At 40.8% G+C, this 18,973-nt stretch overlaps 1 protein-coding gene across 24 annotated transcripts in view; it reads left to right on the top strand.

Moving 5' to 3' along the window:
* The window catches only part of TPK1 (thiamin pyrophosphokinase 1), a 269,647-nt gene that overhangs the window by 28,411 nt on the left and 222,263 nt on the right, over positions 1-18,973 (top strand). For all 24 annotated transcript variants that reach the window (XR_014882231.1, XR_792765.4, XR_014882228.1 and 21 more), the window contains exon 2: positions 18,048-18,122. Coding sequence is in view for 14 of the 24 variants with exons in the window: in XM_085220023.1 (XP_085076149.1) it covers positions 18,048-18,122 (75 nt within the window). In the remaining 10 variants the exon portion in view is untranslated. The remainder of the gene's footprint in view (positions 1-18,047; positions 18,123-18,973) is intronic.

Raw genomic sequence — 18,973 nt, forward strand, 5'->3', positions numbered from 1 at the left:
CCTTCATGGTCTTGGTAGCCCCTCATTTGATTGTCTGCATTATGCCCACGTCTCTCTTCGTCTTGGGAATCTAGAACCGGACCGAGTACAGCAGGTGCGACCTCACCAGTGCTGAACAGAGGGGAAGAATCATCTTTCCCGACCTTCTGGTGATACTTTCCTAATTTAGTCAAGAACACCACTAGCCTTCTTTGCGGTAAGGGCACATCGCTGGCTCATGTTCACCTTGGTCTCCCCCAGTACTTTGAGTCCTTTTCTGCAAGGATGCTTTCCAGTCATTTCACTCCGAACGTGATCTTGTGCGGGTTATTATTCACTGCTTCAGATTATTCACATTCTAGTCTCTTTATTTTTTTGTAAAGTAAATTCTTTATATAGTTGTGGTTTCTCTGCAGGGAGATAAATGTTTTTTCAAAGCCTCATGCTGTTCAGATGATTTAGCATATCCTGCTTATTATTCTTCTGATATCTTCTGTGAAAAACTTGTATATCTTTGTTAATGCTAATTGCGCTGGAGTCTTTTGGTGTTCGACCAAAAGAAGGCCTTGGAAATTATGTCATTTTTGCAAGGGAAATGTAAAAAGCATCCTACAGTCTTTGTAAATATAGTGCTTTTGAGATTTTCCTCCGTAATTTAAAATTATTTTTGCAGTTGAGAAAGAGGGTGACGATTTTGTTTGGAAAAAAAATTGGTTCAGACACTTTTGTCTATATTAATCATACAGCTTGGACATTTGGGGTATTTTCTAGAACAATTTTAGGGTCTTAGTAGAACTTAGTTCTAAGAACACATAGTTACATATTTGTGTGTGTGTGTGTGTGTGTATGTATATATACAGATAGACAAAGAGGTTTTCCTGTAAGACAGATAGAAACATAGTCTGAAGGTTGTGGGGATTTTTCGTTTTATTTTTTCAGTTACCTTGTTACTAGCTAAACCTTGAATCTACAATTAAACCAAATGCTACTGAGAATATACAGGCAATAGTAAAAGATATTGTCAGGCGAACTAGAGTTTGTAAGAGTGATGCAGTATTCCCAGGGTTCCATGAGATAAACAAAGGTACTTTTCATTTTAAAAGCTGGAATGGCACAAAATCAGCATGGTACAGCTGTACAGATAAAAGAAGAACTGTGTGACAGATCTCAAAAAGCAGTAGTGCTTCTCAAGAAGTTTTTCAGGGTTTCGTACTTGTTCGTATTTTGTCTGCAATGGGAGAAATTACAAAATCATTATTGGGGAGTGATTATGCAAATGAAGACTGATGGAACAGGACGTGTAGTGGAAAAGATGAGTAGCAGATGAAATGGTACCTGGATTTCTGGGTAAATTGCTCATAGGCAGACGGCTAAATCAAATACAATCCACTGTGTAAGTCTGAACTCTTTTGTCTTTGAAGAGGAAGCTGTTCAATTAAGAAGTTCTGAAAGTGACGTAGATGAATGTGTGTTCACAGTTAGTGTTGTGGCAGAGGCTTGTAATTGTTGAGAAAGGGCACGTGATTGAAGAAGCAATCTGCTACCTCTGCTTTTGTCTTGTTCGACTTGTTCTAAAAACTGTGTCTCATTCTTGTGTTACTAATTGTGTTATTATTGTGTTATTATCACAGTAAGAAGCGTAGATCAAAGAAAGATAAAGAGCTGTATTCGTTTTTGTAAGAGAAGTTGGAGAGCGTGCTTCAATGTAACTGGTATACCAAGATGCAGCGTCTGTAAAACAGGCATGCCTATCCTGCGGGTGCATGAGGCCCAGCTCAGCTCCCACTGCAGCCCCGCTGCCATGCTGAGCACTGTGGCCCAGCCCCAGGACACTGGGAGGGCTCAGGACAGTGCTGACAGATAATATGGTGCTATGCTTAATTTGCAAGGAAATTGTGTCAGTTCTCAAAGATTATAATTTGAGAAGACATTGAAGAAATAGGCTGCCAAATTCAGTGCGTGTCAAAGAATGGTCTGTAAAGACAAAATAGAACTGAGAAAAGCCTGTCACCTCAACAAAATATTTCTTTAAAAGTTAAAACTAAAATGGACTCTGTTATAAAAGGTAGTTCCGTGGTAGCAAATCTGTTTGGAAAAAAATCAAAACCATTTCCTGATGATGAGTTTGTTAAGCAACGTATAGAAAACATGACAGATACAATGTGTTCTGATAATAATAATTAAAAAAAAAAAAAGAAAAAGAAAAACTGGGTTTTTCTAAAATCACCAGACTGTAGCCAGGTGAACTGAGGAAACAGAATAATCTATTGAAAAAAAGAAAAAAAAATTGGAAAATAAAGCTGCTAATTTCAGATTTTATGCCTTAGCAGTAGATGAAAATACTGATGCTACAGATACAGCTCAATTTGTCATTTTCATTAGATTCATTAGAGTTACTGATAACGAATATAATATCACGGAAGAAATGATTTATTTGGTGCCACTGAAAAACGCAATTAAATCAATTTGTATGAAGCAGTAAAAAGAATACTTTAAAGCTATTTTCTTTAACTTTTTTCAGCATACCTGAACTACTGATGGTGGTGCCCAGTGATGATTGGTAAAAAAGAGTGACTTAGAAAATAAATACAAGATAATGTAGTTACCTTCAGTAACTCACGTTTGATGAGACATCTGCATCAGACATCAAGAAAATTGATGTGCAAAAACTTTAAAAATGGATAGTGTCATGCAGATTGTCATCAAATGAATTTCATAAAGTCCAAGTGACTGAAACATCACCAATTCTAGAAGTTCCTTAAAAGTATGGATGCTGTCTGTGGGGCCATTTACTTTTTTGAAGGTAGGTGACTAAGCTGGTGTAAATGCTAAAAGGACTTTGCAAAGTAAAATCAAGTATTTTATGGAATTGAAAAGAAAATTTGTTCCAGAACCTGAGTATTAAAAATGACTCACAGATTTAGCATTTTTGGTGGATTTGACTGTGCATTTAAATGAGTTAAACATGTGCCTTCAAGGTGAAAATCACCTCATCTGTGCTATCTTTCAGGCAAAAACAGCGCTTGAAATGAAACTTAAATTATGGCAAACAAATTCATGCATTTTGGCAGATTGGCTAAAACAGTGAAAAACATGCAGCTCTGCTTTCCATTTTGATAAATTTGAGAATAGGTTTCAAGATTTCAAAAAAAATTTTTTTTTGCATATTTGCAACTCTATTTTCAGTTGGCATAAATATATTAGTTGCAAACATACAGAGTTGCAATAGGATATTCAACTCAAAAATTCAAAAATTTGGTCAAGGATGAAGCATAGGAAGAGTAGTATTCCATCAAAAACCTCTGACAAACACCTTTAGAACTCGCGTCAACCGCTGCCATCGAACCAGCCTTATGTTTCATAAAACCAAGGTCAAAAATCCCACTATTTTTATGTATTTGTTGCTTTCTGTCATTCATTTTAATAAAAATTCATTAAAAAATAAGCTTTATTACTTTACATAAAGTTTATTATAAATTTTATGTGCGGCCCATGGCAGTTCCTGTTCTCTCAGTGCAACCTATGGAAGCCAAGAAAAAATGGAACAAAAGTGGTGTAAAGGATATTAAGGATTCTGTGTAGGTGTAGAAAAGATTCTTTACTGCATAGCTTGAAGCTTTAGGTGCCCTCACACCCACATGGCTTGAGTTTCATGTCTACACCTCTGTGATTGTTTCTGTCTGAACTCATGCAACATTGGTTTCCTAACGATTCACCTCTGGCACTGAGCACTTTTGCATCTGGTCGATAATCTTTCATGCTGGAATTTCCTTTCTTGCCAAAGCTCCCTCTCCCTTTCCTTTCAAACACAAGTTCTTGCATGGACCAATAGCTGTAGTTCTAGACTAATGTGTTAAAAAGCAATGAAACATTTTCACTGTTTTTCTGTACACTTGAGCACTTTTATTTATTTGTAGTGCAGTTACAGTGGAGTAGAAGCAGAAGTTCTTAACCATGATCCACAGATTGCAAGTTCTGTGACTTCTCCTTTCTAGTGAAATTTTACACCAAATGTGAGGTTCCCACCCAGCACTCCAAGCTGTGAGTCCCATGTGCAGGAGACATTTCCCAGCATGGAGGTGGGTAAATGCTTTGGGTGAGGGAAGGGGCTGCAGTTGGACCTCTGGAGTAGTGCTGGACCAGGGACTGCCATCTGGAGCTCATCTACTCGCATAGCATGCTGCAGGACTGGTCAAGAGATTTGAGGCTGATTGGCAAACCAAACATATAGGCCTTACAGATATGACCCCATGTTTTCATTTTTGTCTGTCACCATCATCAGCGATGATGCAATTTATGTTAGATTTTTAGTAACTGTGGCTGTAATCAGTGAATTAACATTCATATGAATATACAAGTGTGTAGAAAAGCACAGCTGTAATCTCTGAAGATGTGATACGATAGTTATCAGAGTGGATACAAATTAGCCCATGGATTTGCATCTTGATAAAGCTGTGATGCAGAGAGAGGCGATGCAGTCCTGAAATAAACTACAAACCCGTGGTGAATGTTTCAGCTGTTGTTTCTGACTGCCTTGAAGAAGTCTTACTGTGCTTAGTAGAAGTGCAAGCGAAATAAAGAAATTGTTCTGTTAAGCAAGTTAGATTATTTAATAGCCTTTAAACCTTTTGTTTGTTAACTACAAATTCCAAAAATTTGTAGGGGTTTAAAACTGTTGAAAATCTTGACTACTAGACTTTGACTATTTGGGATTGGAAAAGGCACTGTGTATGAAATACACATTTTCTGCATAAAATTTACTGACCTCTTATTGAGTTAAAAACATTTAGGATTTGTTTGTTGTATTTTGATAGTTCTCCTCTGATTACTCTTTAATCCTTTACCCACAAAATTGTTGGTCCTTACTGTTTTCTCATGCACTGGTAATAAGAGCTGAGGAAAACATTATGAGTAAGCAGATTAATTTCGGTGCCAAATATTGTTTGTTTTTGTTTGTTTATTTGTTTGTTTTTAGAAACCAATTTTGCAAATACTTAAGGTCTCTATAAATTTCAATTAAGAAGTCTGCAAGCAAACAAGTTTTTGGCTTAATTCCCTAATTCTTCAGATCTGTGTAATGAGTTTCTGATGTGCATTCCCACACAGAGACCCACCAATTTCAAATGGACTGTGTACATTTTTGTTCCATGGTTTTCAGCATAGTCTGAAGTTTACAGCTTACCTGGGAAGAAAACCCTGGGGAGGTAATTTCAGCCTCTTAACATATTCACTGTAGAACACTGCTTCTCATACAAATTGCTGAAAATCCCTTTACTTAGTGAGGCCAACTCTGAGATGAGAATAATGCTTATGCACCTTTCTAAAGCGATTTGAAACCTAGAAATGGAAATAGAAGTTTAAAGCACTACTATTAAACATATTTTTCAGATAGAATAATGAAGAAGAGAGAGGATCGTGTTTTTTGTTTTTCCTCAACATCCCTGCTCATAATGTATTAACTCACTGGTGAGGGTGTATTTTCTGTATCTCTCTGGATCTGATAAACAGCTGATGAAAATCTTTTACAGTTTGCAGTCCTGTAGTTCAGTCTATGTAAGTTAAGCATTTGGATCTTCAGACAGAATTTCCTCTCTGAGTTGACCCAAATGTTGCTTAATGCATAATCCATTGTTTGTGAAGGGGCCATGTGCTCACAACGATGCTGATTTGGCAGAGGTTCCGGTGGAGGACCAAAACATATTTTAAATGGAGCAAGTGCAAAGCTCTCCTAAAATGGACGATTGCCTTAATGTTTAAATCAAAGCCTGTGCAACAGTGCCAATTTGGCGGGCTTTTAAGGAGTGGGTTGTGGTCACGGGCCTTTCAGACTGGGTGGCAGTGTTGAATGTTTGAGCTGGTATTAAAGGGCAGCGATTAATTGCTGAGCTCTTCATACCTCCTTTCTGAACACCATTCTGAGACAGTGTGAAGCGTTGCACATTGTTTAAGCAACTTGAGGAAGAAAATAGAAAAAGCAGCTGGATACAAATGCAGTTCCGTGGGGGCTTTGAATGATCACAACAGCTACTGTGAATTTGGACAGGATAGAAGTCTAAACAGTAGGATAAGCACTAAAGGCCACTTGAAATAGTCAAAGAAACCAGAAGAAATCAGGATGAAATTATTTTGTGACAGTCTTTTATATTCACTGCAGGAAAAGCAATAAATATATTTACAATATAAAGTTGAATATAGGGAATTAGGTCTCAGGAAGAGATATTATGTATTTAAAAATGAGGTGTTCACTAAGGCAGTCATGTTACTTTTCTGCTGTATGGCTTTATAGTTGTGAAATGGTTATTCTCCATAACTCTTAATGAAGCTTGACAGTTTTAGTATTGAAATTGAAGAGCTGGTTGGAAAGAGACTTTGCAAACAGGGACCTCTCTTAATGATCCCAGAGCTCGTCTTTGCTTGCAGGTTTTATGTGAAAGGGAGGAAGAAATAAACAGTTGTCTTTAACCGTATGTGATCTTCAGCGTGTCAGAGAAAAGGAAAGTTAAGTGTTAGTGAATGTTGTTGTGAATTTACAGTCACTGCCTTTACTCCCTGCATCTGTTAGAAGGATTCTCGGGATAATCACAGAAGATTCTATTGCGTTCATTGCTCCTTACCAGAACCTTGCTCTTACCACCACCACCACCACCACTGCTGAGGCAGTGTTGTCCTGTTGTCCTGACCTTTGCAAAAGCCTCTTATGCTTCCTGAGTGTTTCAGGTGGCACTCCGGATTCTGCATCAGATCTGCTCCTTCCAAAGTTTAGAAAAATCCACTTTGGTAAAACTTCAAGACTGAGAAGGAGGAGCTCTGACATCTGGCTGGCATACAGAGCAGGCTGCAGGTATTGCAGACGACACTGTATCAGCATGGGTTTACATCAAAGCATACAAGTGAAATCAAGAGGAGTACTCATTGATCTCACCAGTAATTCCTGAGGAGTAAATAATTGGTGGTTGCAGCTTCATAAACTTATGAAAGCAGTTAGGCTGGAAACCATGTTTGATTTGCATTTTATTTTTTTTTTAATATAAAATCATTTTGAATAGTAGAAAGGAACTTTTATTTTTAAATATTTGCTCAGTTGATGAGTAGAAATCTTCCTGCAGCTACATAATTCCTTTTTTCTCCATTTCTGAACAGGAGATGTTACTCTCTGAACTCACAACTTTGTTCTGGAGTTTAACCCCAGGAATATTAATTGAATTCACACAGAACTTTTAGCCACAGGGCCTCGGCTTGGGTGTGATAGTTAGACTGTGTACACAGGCAGTGTGAGAACTTGGTGTATAGAGAGAGCACGTTACATCAGAAAAAAAGGTGATAAAACAGGAATCTGGCTGTAGTCAATGGGAATACTATGAGGAAGGGGAAAAAAGAGGCATCTGAGATATTGTTCTGATGAACTTAGTCGTCTTTTGCTGTGCTGCAGGAAGTGATTTTCTCCTTTTGGAACTCCATGTGCCAAATCTGAGAACAGACAGAACCACTCTGGTCACTTGAAAGGTACCTTACCAAAGCAGAGGTTATGCTTTTGTCTGAAAACTATCACCATGGTACAAAGGAAACGACAGTGGATATAATGTTCTTGTAATAACCATGAGGAAGTTTTTATTCAAGTATTTACTGTGTAGTACAATTATGAAGTACTTGATCAGATAGTTATTATGTAATACCATGATGAGTATTTATTCAAGGTGCGAAGGGGAAATTTGGGTAAGTAGACTTTGTGGAATAAACTGTATCCAAGCCAGCGGACTGCAGAGTCAAACTTCCACATGCTGTTTTCTTTTTATTTCTTTTCTTTTGAGCTCTTCTGTGAAAATGATTCAAGTAATTTATTGAACTTTTGGAGCAGAGAGGGAACAGTCTGCTTCCCTGAGAATAATGTCATGTCTTGTGGGGAAACAAGCTGTTTGACTGAAGAGGGATTTGGATGTGGGGTTCCCTCTGATAGTGGAGGAACCTGAGTGTGGGTCATCAGCCTCCTGAGGGACTGCTCCAACAATTAATCTGTGCTGGTAAAATGTACAGCTCATTCCCAGTTTTTAGAAAGTAAGTAGTTGATGCTGTGAAAACAAATCTCTGAGATATGCTCTGAGAACAGCCAGTTCAAATGTGGCCTTGAAAACAGATCAGCAGAGAAACATCTAGCTGGGGGATAGCAACGGTTCTGAGATTAAAGAAAGTATCTGCCTGTGTCAGCCTCTTAAATGCCAGGTGCATCTTGTTACACCTGGAAACCAAACCTTCATGTGCCAGGGAAATGAAATGTTAATGCCAGAAGTGTCAGTGGAATGCTTTGTTGCAGCAGAGCAGGGGGCTTTAGTGCTAAGAACTCAAGCACTTAGTTTTCACGTGGATCTTACTCTTTATTCAGCACTCTAATATGTAAATTATTAGTTTTCTATTGAATCTTGTTATTGCTTTTAGAAGGCACCAAAGAATATACCCTAGATAGGTAAGAGAAGGTGTCAATATGCTATTCACAAAGCTATGCTTCTGAGTGTTTGCTTAGGGTTTTGTGTTTTGCGCCAACTTGAAAAAAAGAGTGCTGAATGCCATCGTCTTCATTCTATGCCTTCTTATTCCTTGATGTCACCTTACTCCTACAGTGTGCACATTGAGCTGTCACAGTAACTGAAGTTCTCAAGTCATCCAGGGAGTTTGTATGCTGACTTTTATTCCTAGAAATAGAGACATCCCAGATAGCAAGTGCTGTAAGTATAGTGTATGCAGACAATGTGGGAATGCATTTTGGAAGTGCAGGGAGAACGTTATATTTGATGTGACTATTGATTAGCTGGAATGTAAGCAAACTTTCTCATTTTTTTTTAAGTTTGGAACTTACTTGAATAGTAGTCATAATACTGGAGGCACTGAGGGTCTCTGGTTCCCAAAGTTTCTCTAAAGTGAAGAGATTTTATTATCTTGTAAAGGAAAAGTGTTAAAACTGTTTTATAATAATTTGTGCTGATTTTTCAGCTTGAAGATAAAATGGAAATTCCATTGATTTTCTCTTGATCTGTTTGCATTTTCATTTTGGTGCAGACTTAGACTCCCATCAAAATGATTGGTGTGTAGATAAGTTAAACAAATTTACCTAACAGTGTCAATATTTTTATGGCAAGTTTGTGTCCAATTCTTGGCTTTTTAAAGTTTCCACCTTTAGCGAGTTTGCTGATAATACAAAGCAGGGAGGAGTGGCTGATGCACCAGAAGGCTGTTCAAGACTGGCTGGAGAGTTGAGCAGAGAGGAACCTTATGAGGTTCAACAAGGATAAGTGTAGAGTCCTGCACCTGGGGAAGAATAACCACACACATAAGCGCATGTTAGGGGCTGACCTACTGGAAGGGAACTCTATGGAGAAGAACCTAGGTGTCCTCGTGGACTTGGGTCCATAGTCATAGGTTGACTATGAACCATCAGTGTGTCCTTGTGGCCAAGAAGTCTAATGTTATCCTGGAGTTCATTAGAATGAGCATGGCCAGCAGACTGTGGGATGTTCTTCTCCTTTACTCTATCCTGGTGAGGCCACATCTGGAGTAGCATGTCCACTTCTGTGCTCCTTAGTTTAAGACAGGGAACTACTGAAGAGAGTCCAGCATAGTGTCACAAACATGCCAAGGGGCTTGGAGCATCTCCCTTATGAGAGAAGGCCGAGAGACCTGGTACTGTTTAGCCTGGAAAAGAGCAAACTGAGATGGGATCTTATCAGCAACTAGAAATATTTAAAAGGACTGAGTCAAGTGACTGGGACTGGGCTCTTTACAATGGTGCCCAGCAGAAGGAGCACCACCAAAAGGGCAGTGTGCACCAAAAGGAATACAGGAACTTCCAAATGAGCATGAGAAAATAATTTATTTACTTTAATGGTGACAGAGCCCTGGAACAAGCTCCCCTCGGAGCAATTTCCTTATCTAGAGATATTTGCGCTTTCCTCTGCAATATCACAAAATCACAGAATGGCCTAGGTTGGAAGGGACCTCAAGGATTATGAATCTCCAACCCCTTTGCCACAGGCAGGGCCACCAACCTCCACATTTCATACCAGACCAGGCTGCCCAGGGCCCCATCCAATCACAAACACAAGACGGCTGCTGCTTGTTTGAGCACACCAGCTCAAACTATAATGAACAGAGTAAAAAGGGCTGCCGAAACAGCAGGTCCTTCCCCTTCCTTCTTGATTCCCGTACAAAAAGCTCTCTCTGACCCAACATACATGACGCTTAAATATGTAACTCAATCTCCTCCACTTTTGTACAGGAAGGTCTTCGGAAGATCATCCAGCCCATTCCTCAGACTCAGTGCAGAAACACAGAATGGCTCGGGTTGGAAGGGACCTCAAGGATCATGAATCTCCAACCCCCTGCCACATACAGGGCCACCAACCTCCACATTTAACACCAGCCCAGGCTGCCCAGGGCCCCATCCAACCCGGCCTTGAACACCTCCAGGGATGGACGGGGCATCCACAGCCTCTGGGCAGCTGTTGCAGCACCTCACCACTCTCCCTGTAAAGAGCCAGCATCCCCCTGACATCCAACCTCAATCTTAAAACTATTTCCCCTTGTCCTGCTATCTACCCTTTCAAAGAGTTGACTCCCCTCCTGTTTGTAGGCTTCCTTTAGGAACTGAAAGGCTGCAATGAGGTCACCCTTATTCAGAGTTATGGAACTCTTCTCTCCGAACTGAACAAGCCCAGCTCCCTCAGCCTGTCTTGTAGGGGAGGTGCTCCAGTCTCCTGATCATCTCTGTGGCTCTCCTCTGGACCCTCTCCAACAGCTCCCTGTCTTTCTTGTGCTGGGGGATCCAGACCTGGACACAGTACTCCAGATGGGGCTTCACGAGGGCAGAGTAGAGGGGGACAATCACCTCCCTGTCCCTGCTGGCCACCCCTCTTCTGATGGAGCCCAGGGTACCATTTGCTTTCTGAGCTGCAAGAGCACGCTGCTGGCTCATGTTAAGTTTCTCATCCATCAGGACCCCCCAGGTCCTTCTCTGCAGGAGTGCTCTCAAGGACTGCTCCTTTCAGCTGGGATTCCTCCGGCCCAAGTGCCAGACCTTGCACTTTGCTGTGTTGAACCTCATTAGGTTCACCCAGGCCCACCTTTCAAGCCTGTTGAGGTCCCTCTGAATGGCATCCCTTCCTTCCACCGTGTCAACCGCACCACTCAGCTTGGTGTCATCAGCAAACTTGCTGAGGGTGCACTAGATTCCGTCATCGATGTCATTGATAAAGATGTTAAAGAGCACCGGTCCCAAGACAGACCCTGGGGGACGCCACTCGTTACCGGCCTCCACCTGGACAGAGAGCTATTGATGACCACCCTCTGTCTGCGGCCTTTCAACCAGTTTCTTATCCATTAACTGGTCCACCCATCAAATCCACATCCCTCCAATCTGGAGATAAGGATGTGGTGGGGAACCATGTCAAAGGCCTTGCTCAAGTCCAGGTAAATGACATCGGTCGCCTTTCCCTTGTCCACCGATGCCGTCACTCCAGCATAGAAGGCCAGCAGATTGGTCAAGCAATACCTTCCCCTCGTGAAGCCGTGCTGGCTGTCTTGGATCTCATGCCCATTCCTCATCTGATCAAGCATGTCATCCAGGAGGATCTGCTGCATGATCTTCCCAGGCACAGAGGTGAGACTCAGCGGCCTGTTGTTCCCTGGGTCCTCCTTGCTCCCTTTCTTGTCAATGGGAGTGACGAGACCCTTCCTCCAGTCATCCGGGACTTCACCTGACAGCCATGACTTTTTAAATATGATGGTGCGCGGCTCGGGAACCACCTCAGCTAGCTCCTTCAGAACCCTGGGCTGCACACCATCTGGCCCCAGAGACTTGTAGACATTCAGTCTTATGAGGAGGTCTCGGACTTGCTCTTTCCTCACAGACTCACAGATTTATCACCCCGGTCCCCACCTAGAAGTTTAGGGATGCAGAGCTCAAGGACGTGAGAAGTACTGGAATCCTGGCCGCCAGTGAAGGCTGAGGCAAAAAACTCATTCAGTACCTCAGCCTTCTCTTCGTCTGTTGAAGCCAGTTCTCCTTTTACATTTACCAAAGGAGCTACACTCGCTTTGACCTATCTCTTCTGGCCAATGTACCTGTAGAAAGTCTTCCTGTTGTTTTTCACATTCCTCGCCAAGTTCAGTTCCGCCTGCGCCTTGGCTTTCCTGATCCCATGTCTGCAAGTCCGGATGGCATGCCTGTATTCTTCCCAGGTGACACGCTCTTGTTTCTAGAGCTTGTACGCACCTTTCTTTGCTCTCAGTGTGCCTAGTAGGTCTTTGCCTGAGCCATGCCGGTTTCCTACCTCCTCTGCCTGCTTTCTTATTCAGAGGAATGAAGAGCTCTTGTGCTCTCAGAAAGGCATCCTTGAAGAATAGCCAGCTCTCCTCAACATCATTGTCTTTAAGTACAGTATCCGAGGGGATCTTGGCCAATAATCCATTAAACGTCTTAAAGTTTGCTCTTCCAAAAGATATACTCTAGGGAATCTGGGGAATCTGTTTTAGAAGGAGGGATGGACTAGATGTTTTCTAGAGGTCTCATCCAAACTCTACAGTTCTGTGATTTTGTGATTGTTTTCAAACTTAGATCATTTATTATCTCAGAAAATGTCTGCAAAACACAATATATATGCTTAATATTTAGTGTGTATACTTAGAATGAGGCAATTGCAGCAAAATACCTATGCTCTTTACAGAGTAGATTAGACTGGAAGAGACCTCTGGGCCCATCTGCTCCAACCCCTGCTCAGGTATGGTCCCAGGCTCACATCCAGGTGGCTTTTAAGATCTCCAATAAGGAGACCCCATAGCCTTTCTGGGCAGCACATACTGGGGCTCCGCCACCCACAAAGCACAGAAATGTTTCCTGATAAGTCAGAGGTAACCTCCTTTATGCCAGCTTGTGCCCATCACCTAATGCCCTGGCAAGGGGCTCTATTGGAAAGAGCCTGACCATGTCCTGATTGCACCCTCTCTTCAGGGATTTATTGGCATTGTGTCCAGTTGAACAGTCCTAGCTCTCTTAGCCTCCCCTCATAGGAGAGGTGCTCCAGTTCATGCTGTTGGTAGCCCTTCACTGGAATGTCTGCAGTATGTCCATGTCTCTCTTGTATAGGGAACCCAGAAGTGGACATAGCACTCCAGATGCAGCCTCACCAGTGCTGAAGGTGGAAAGGATCACCTCTACTGATGTGCCGGTGATACTTTGCCCAATGTAGCCAAGAATACCTTTAGCCTTGTTAGTGCTCAAGTTGCTCTCTTAATGCCTATCTAAAATTCGAAATTTTGCGATTCAAGAAAGTCCTCCACTGGGTGCCATTGAAGAGCAGAATGGTTTTTCCGAATTTTCCGAGGGGTCATTTTGAGCTTTTTGCTCAGAAGTTTGTTATATATCTGATCTCATGTATGTGATCAGAAATTCACAAGTCTCTGCAGCATCTTTTGCAAGGATCTTGATAAATATTTAGCTGTATTTCAACAAATGCAGGAATTTTCTGAAAATGTTTAACTGTCTTTCAGCTGTTTACCTATGTTAAATTCATGAAATACTTTTCTAGTGGCAAAATACTTCTGCCTCCATTCTCTCTATTTCTTTTTCTTCTCTTTGCCTCTCTTTGGGGAAGATTCTTGGCTGATAACTGGAAGTGTGAGGAATGGCTCTTCTACAGGCAAGCAGTAAAACACAAAAAATATTGCCTAGCAGGTCCTTTTTGAAGTCGGGATGTGGGAGTTGTATTTTGTTAGCACCTTGAGGCACGATCTGGTATCTTAGCACAAGTTTACTGGGGTTGCTCACTTCATTTCACGAATAAAGCATCTAGCGGAGTTTTTTCCTAAAGGCTTCTTCATCTGAAGTAATTAAAGATTTTTTTTCACCTGAAAATTCAGTAGCCAGAAGGCTCTGAGTGTGCAGAGTGGCTTCTAGAGATATTATTCTAAAATTGAAGGGAAGCAAGGAAGAGGCATATATTGCCTTACTGGCTACCAGGCAAAACGTTGCATTTAAGAATATATACACCTTTTGAATATTATTGTGGCAGACAAATGGCTTGAAGACTGGCATGTGACAAGGGGACACCAATAAAAATGCATAATGATATTTTATATATGTATGTATTGAATAGCTAGATGAGTATAGTATGACAGAAAGAAGCCACAAAGGCTTTTAGAAGAGTAAATGAGTGCTCTAAAACCTACTAGAATTCTTGTGACTGAATTAAAGACACTACGTAGGCTAAATCCTTTCTAAGCAACAATGAGAAAAGCTTTGTCAAAGAGTGCAGCTGAATAGAAGTAGAAAAGAGGGGAACTAACAGTTTTCAGAAGGAATGAGTTTGATCACTGGCTGTCCCAGAGAAACACAAAGGAATTGTTGGTTGATTTGCAACCTTGAAAAGTAAGGAAGCAGCTCTTTGTGTTGCAGCAGGATTAAAATAATCCAGCTTTATCCAAAGATTGAGAGTTTTCCAAAACTACTAGAAGACTATGGCTGAGATGAACAGTTTTTCTTAATTATATTTTTTTGCATATAACTGGCTATTGATGTAGTTGTGCACCTGTTATGTCTGTAAGTTATGCATGCAAGACTGCAAAATGTAAATGCAGCAGCTAGGACAAGAGGTCGATGAGACTGGAAATTCCCATGTTGATGTAAATATCAAAAATAATCTGGAGTCATTGTATGGAGGAATTTACTCTTTTCTGCTTGTGCTGTAGGTGGCTGAATTTGCTCACTCCACAAAAAGCTGCAAGAGAATTACATAATGAAAGAGAAATTTACACTAAAAATTGATGAAGCTGTGCAAGGGACCAACTTGTTCTACCTCTAAGAAAAAGCCAACAAAAGCTTCTTCAGTGTAGATAGCCAGGTTTGGGGGCAAGTTACGTTTTACTGCTGAATTCTTGCTTGCAGAATTCTCTTTCCCATTAGTCCAAACTGTGCACAATTTTGTCAGTAGTTGAGTCAGATTGATAATTGTCTTTATTGAATAGGGTAGGCAGCTCTGGAGATAGCTGCTTCCTAATTTGTTAAGGGCTTTAAAGATAAGTGGTCTTAAAGTAAATTTGTTTTCAAAGGAATAAGCAGTAGAGTGCTCAGAGCACTGGCAAAGTGAGCTCTTACCAGGTTTTCTCAGAGTAATGTATACTGCATATTCCATCCATTGACATGATATTTGACATCAGCAGTTCCAGCTTCTTAATAGCTTTGAAGGTAGTGGTTGTAAATTACTGCAGTCCAATTTTATTACTGTTTTGAATCTGCCAAGGGCTGTGTCCTTGTTTGCTTTGCATTACACAAACTTTGCATTAGCTCAGTGAGCACCATTAAAATATTGATATTTGGTCTCATTTTGGTAGCATCAGTAGCATTTTATCACGCATCAACTGCAGTAGTTTGAAATGACAAGCATGTTCCCTTTTTCTAAAAGCAGGAGAAAAATTATTTTATATTTCTACCCTTCTGCAATCCATGACTTTGCTAAAAAAGAAAGAAAGAAACAAAAACCCTCATAGTTGTTTTGTTCTGGGGACATCTAGCTCTTTACGGCAACAGAACAGATAAGAATCAGCAGCCTTTACAGGCTCCACTGGGAACTCTTGGAAGCATCAACTTGGAAAATCAGCCTTTGAAGTTCCAGTGTGGACACCTACAACCAGGACTCTGACTTCGAAACCATATCTTAACCATATCTAGCAAGAGTCCTCCTAAAGTGCAACAAGAGGTAAAATCTTCTGCATTTCCATATGCTGAAGGGCTTAAATGAAACACAGAAATGCCATATGTGATTCAGTAGCAGGAACAAGTTTACAGCACCCATGTCTTATTTGGATTGTATCAGTGTAAGAACTTGTGATTTTGTTTTCTGAGAAGGGCACCACTAGATGATTAAACGTAATAGAAGGAGATGGCAGCCTTTCTTAAGCTGCTGCTGAGGTCTTATTTTGTGAGGCAGCTGGAAATTGGCACTTGTTTTGAATGTATTGTTTTCTACATTTCTCTTTAAGTTCAAGGGTGAGGCAAAACTGTTCAGACTAAGCAAAGAAAAAGGTTTTCTCGCTCTCCTTTGTTTACTTGGTTCTCTGACCCATTCATCCTTATCAAAGTAAATTTATTCCACTAATTAATTATAAGATGAACGATGTTGGCAGAGAGGCAAGTGTAGGACTTAGAGAAGGTATTTGAAAGGAACACACAGAAGTTTTGTGTGTGTGTGTACGTGGTAAACACGTAGATTTTTTTGTGTGGAAGTAGAAATTATCATAGCACATACTGAGCTGGAAGGGACCCATGAGGTCCATCGAGTCCAACTCGTGGCTCTACACAGAAAACCACCCAGAATTCAAACCCTGTATTTGAGAGCATTGTCAAATGTGTCTTGAACTCTGACAGCTTGGGGCCGTGAGCCTGGAGAATGCCTGACATCCCAACCTTCCTCTGGTGCAGTTCCATGCCATTCTCTCAGATCCTGTTGTCATCAAAAAGAAGAGTTTAGTGCCTTCCCCTCTGCTCACCTCATGAGGAAGCTGTAGGCTGCCATCATGCCTCTTCTCACTCCCCTCGTCTTTGCGCTGAACAAACTGAGTGACCTCAGCCACTCCTCATTCGTGTTGCCCTCTAGACCATTCCCTATCTTTGTAGTCCTCCTTTGAATGTTGTAATAGTTTTATGTTCCAAAACTGCACACAGTGTTCAAGGTGTGTCCGCACCTGCACAGAACAAAGAGGGACAGTACCTTCTCTCACCCGGGTAGCAGTGCTAGGCCTTATGTACCCCAGGAATCTAAGTCGTCAGTACTGTATCTCTGCACTACTGGAGAACTGCATTGTTACTTCTGTTTTACAGGTAAGAGAACTGAGGAATAGAAGACATCACTGGGGGAACCCTAAAAGTGATATACAAAATAGTAGCACTCCGGTGTCCTGGTCCTCACTTCTTGCTCCCATTCATGATTTTAAGTATTGTCTCTTCCCCACCCTCATTCAAAGGTGTTCCTTCACATTCAAGAATTTCAACACCTTTATTTGCCCTACCTAAGTTCTGGCTTAAGCTTTACCTTATCTTTACCAGCCCTTACTATACCTTTAGCCTTTCTGCCTCCTGCTCAAAAATCTGCAAGACTTTATAGTGATGGAGGTTTTCTTTTTTCTGTTACCGTAGCTTCACATAACCAAATACTGCTTCATTAACCTGATTGTTTAAGGATATGAAGCTCCAGAAGAAACTGGTATCCCTATATGATAACATAATTAGGAAGTTATATAAGACAAATCCCAGCAGAAGGAACTGTAATAAGGCAGGGTGTGTATTTACTCTTCGAAGCCACAGTGTGCAGTATTTTAAGTCTTTCTATTTGTAGATTTATTTTGGTTCTTCACAGTGGACATACTGCTAAGGGCAGGATGCTTTTGGATCTGGTTCAGACTAATGGAGTTCAGGTCACCAGGAAAACCAGTGAGACTTTTCTCTGTGATATCACTTAGATAACATGGGCTAAAGTTTGCTTTTGCTTTTACTAACCTTGATTTTAAGCTCCTTGGTCTTGACCTTTTGTTCTGCATTTGTCAAGCATCTGCCACAGTGGATGTACCATGATGATTAGAGCTTCTAGATGATAGGAAAATGTACATACAGAAGCCACTGATATCCCTAAGAGTTCTGCATTCCACTGGGAAATGGATTATTGAACCTAAATTAGAAACAACTTCAGAGCTAGCCAAATCCTAGCTGTTAGCAGAGGACATGGAAATGTATCAGCTAATGCTGTATCCAGGTGACACCAACAAGCAGGAGATTAAATGGTAGAGCTGTACTGATGGGCAGTCCTGTTAAGTGTGGCCTTCAGTGTATGACAGTCTCTTGTAAATGAAAAGTTTGTCAGTAAAACCTTGCAAAGTAAAAGGTATCTAATGACATTCTGGAAGTTTCTTTATCTTGAAAAAGATGAAACCTAAGAAGCAAGAAAACAAGAGGAGTTTCTCTGAGACTGAAATGCAGCAAAAAGGATGGGAAAAATCAGTATTCTTACTCATAGGAGTCAACATTTATCTTACAGGAAAGTTGAAGTTTTGCCTTCTGATTCTGAACCAGCCTTTCAACAGAAGTCATTTTCATTGCCTGTGGAGCAAAGGTGAGAATAACTTACATATACATTTATATAATTTGCTAATTTACTTGGCTGCCACCCAGCTAATAAACTTAATGTCTGTTGAATTGCGTTGTGGCAATATCCTCTAACTAGGGCAACCTTCCAGTAAATGTGTGGATTGGCAGAATGTGCCCCTCGTTGCTGAATGCAGTGAGCGAGCTGATGCAAATTCTGTATTTACATCTTCTCTGTATTGCTTACATCAGTGGGAATTTTATGAGCTGCTCTGTGAAAGGTTCTGTAGCTTTTCAGAGGCATCTGAGGAATGATCATTGTTTTGATGACAAAGTATAGTATATCAATGGTACCTCTAAGTGTCTGGAAGCAAGCATTCTTTAAAGGTCATCAGTGAAAGATGTAACTTTTAATCAAAATAAAATGAAGTATATTGATATTATGTTGTAAAATGTGGGGATTTGTGTGCATGCCAGAAATAATGCAAATCAAATGTCACTACCCTTTTGCTTAATGTGCTGTGCTAGTCATCGTCTCTGTCATGATAGCTGCAGATTTACTGACATTGTGTGGGAAGAAATAAATCTTAAAAAAACTGGAGCTATTAATTTCTCCCGTGCAAAAATGTAGTCCTTCACAACTTTGTGTCAAATGACAGGAGATTTCTCTAACTTGTTACCAATCTGGAAACCTTGCAGAGGGATTCCTTCTAACTAACTGGGGCAGATAGAGCTGTTTGATTTCACTGTAGGCAGGAAGGAAATGGAGTAAGATATGAAGTTAGGAAGATGTATTTGTGCCATCTAATTCCAGGAAAGCCCAAGTAGGTGCCTGTCTAGACACAGAAGGGAGAAAAGAAAGGAGAATTGCACAGGATG

Source organism: Meleagris gallopavo, chromosome 3 (genome assembly GCF_905368555.1).
Source record: "Meleagris gallopavo chromosome 3, MGAL_WU_HG_1.1, whole genome shotgun sequence".
Lineage (NCBI taxonomy): Eukaryota > Metazoa > Chordata > Aves > Galliformes > Phasianidae > Meleagris > Meleagris gallopavo.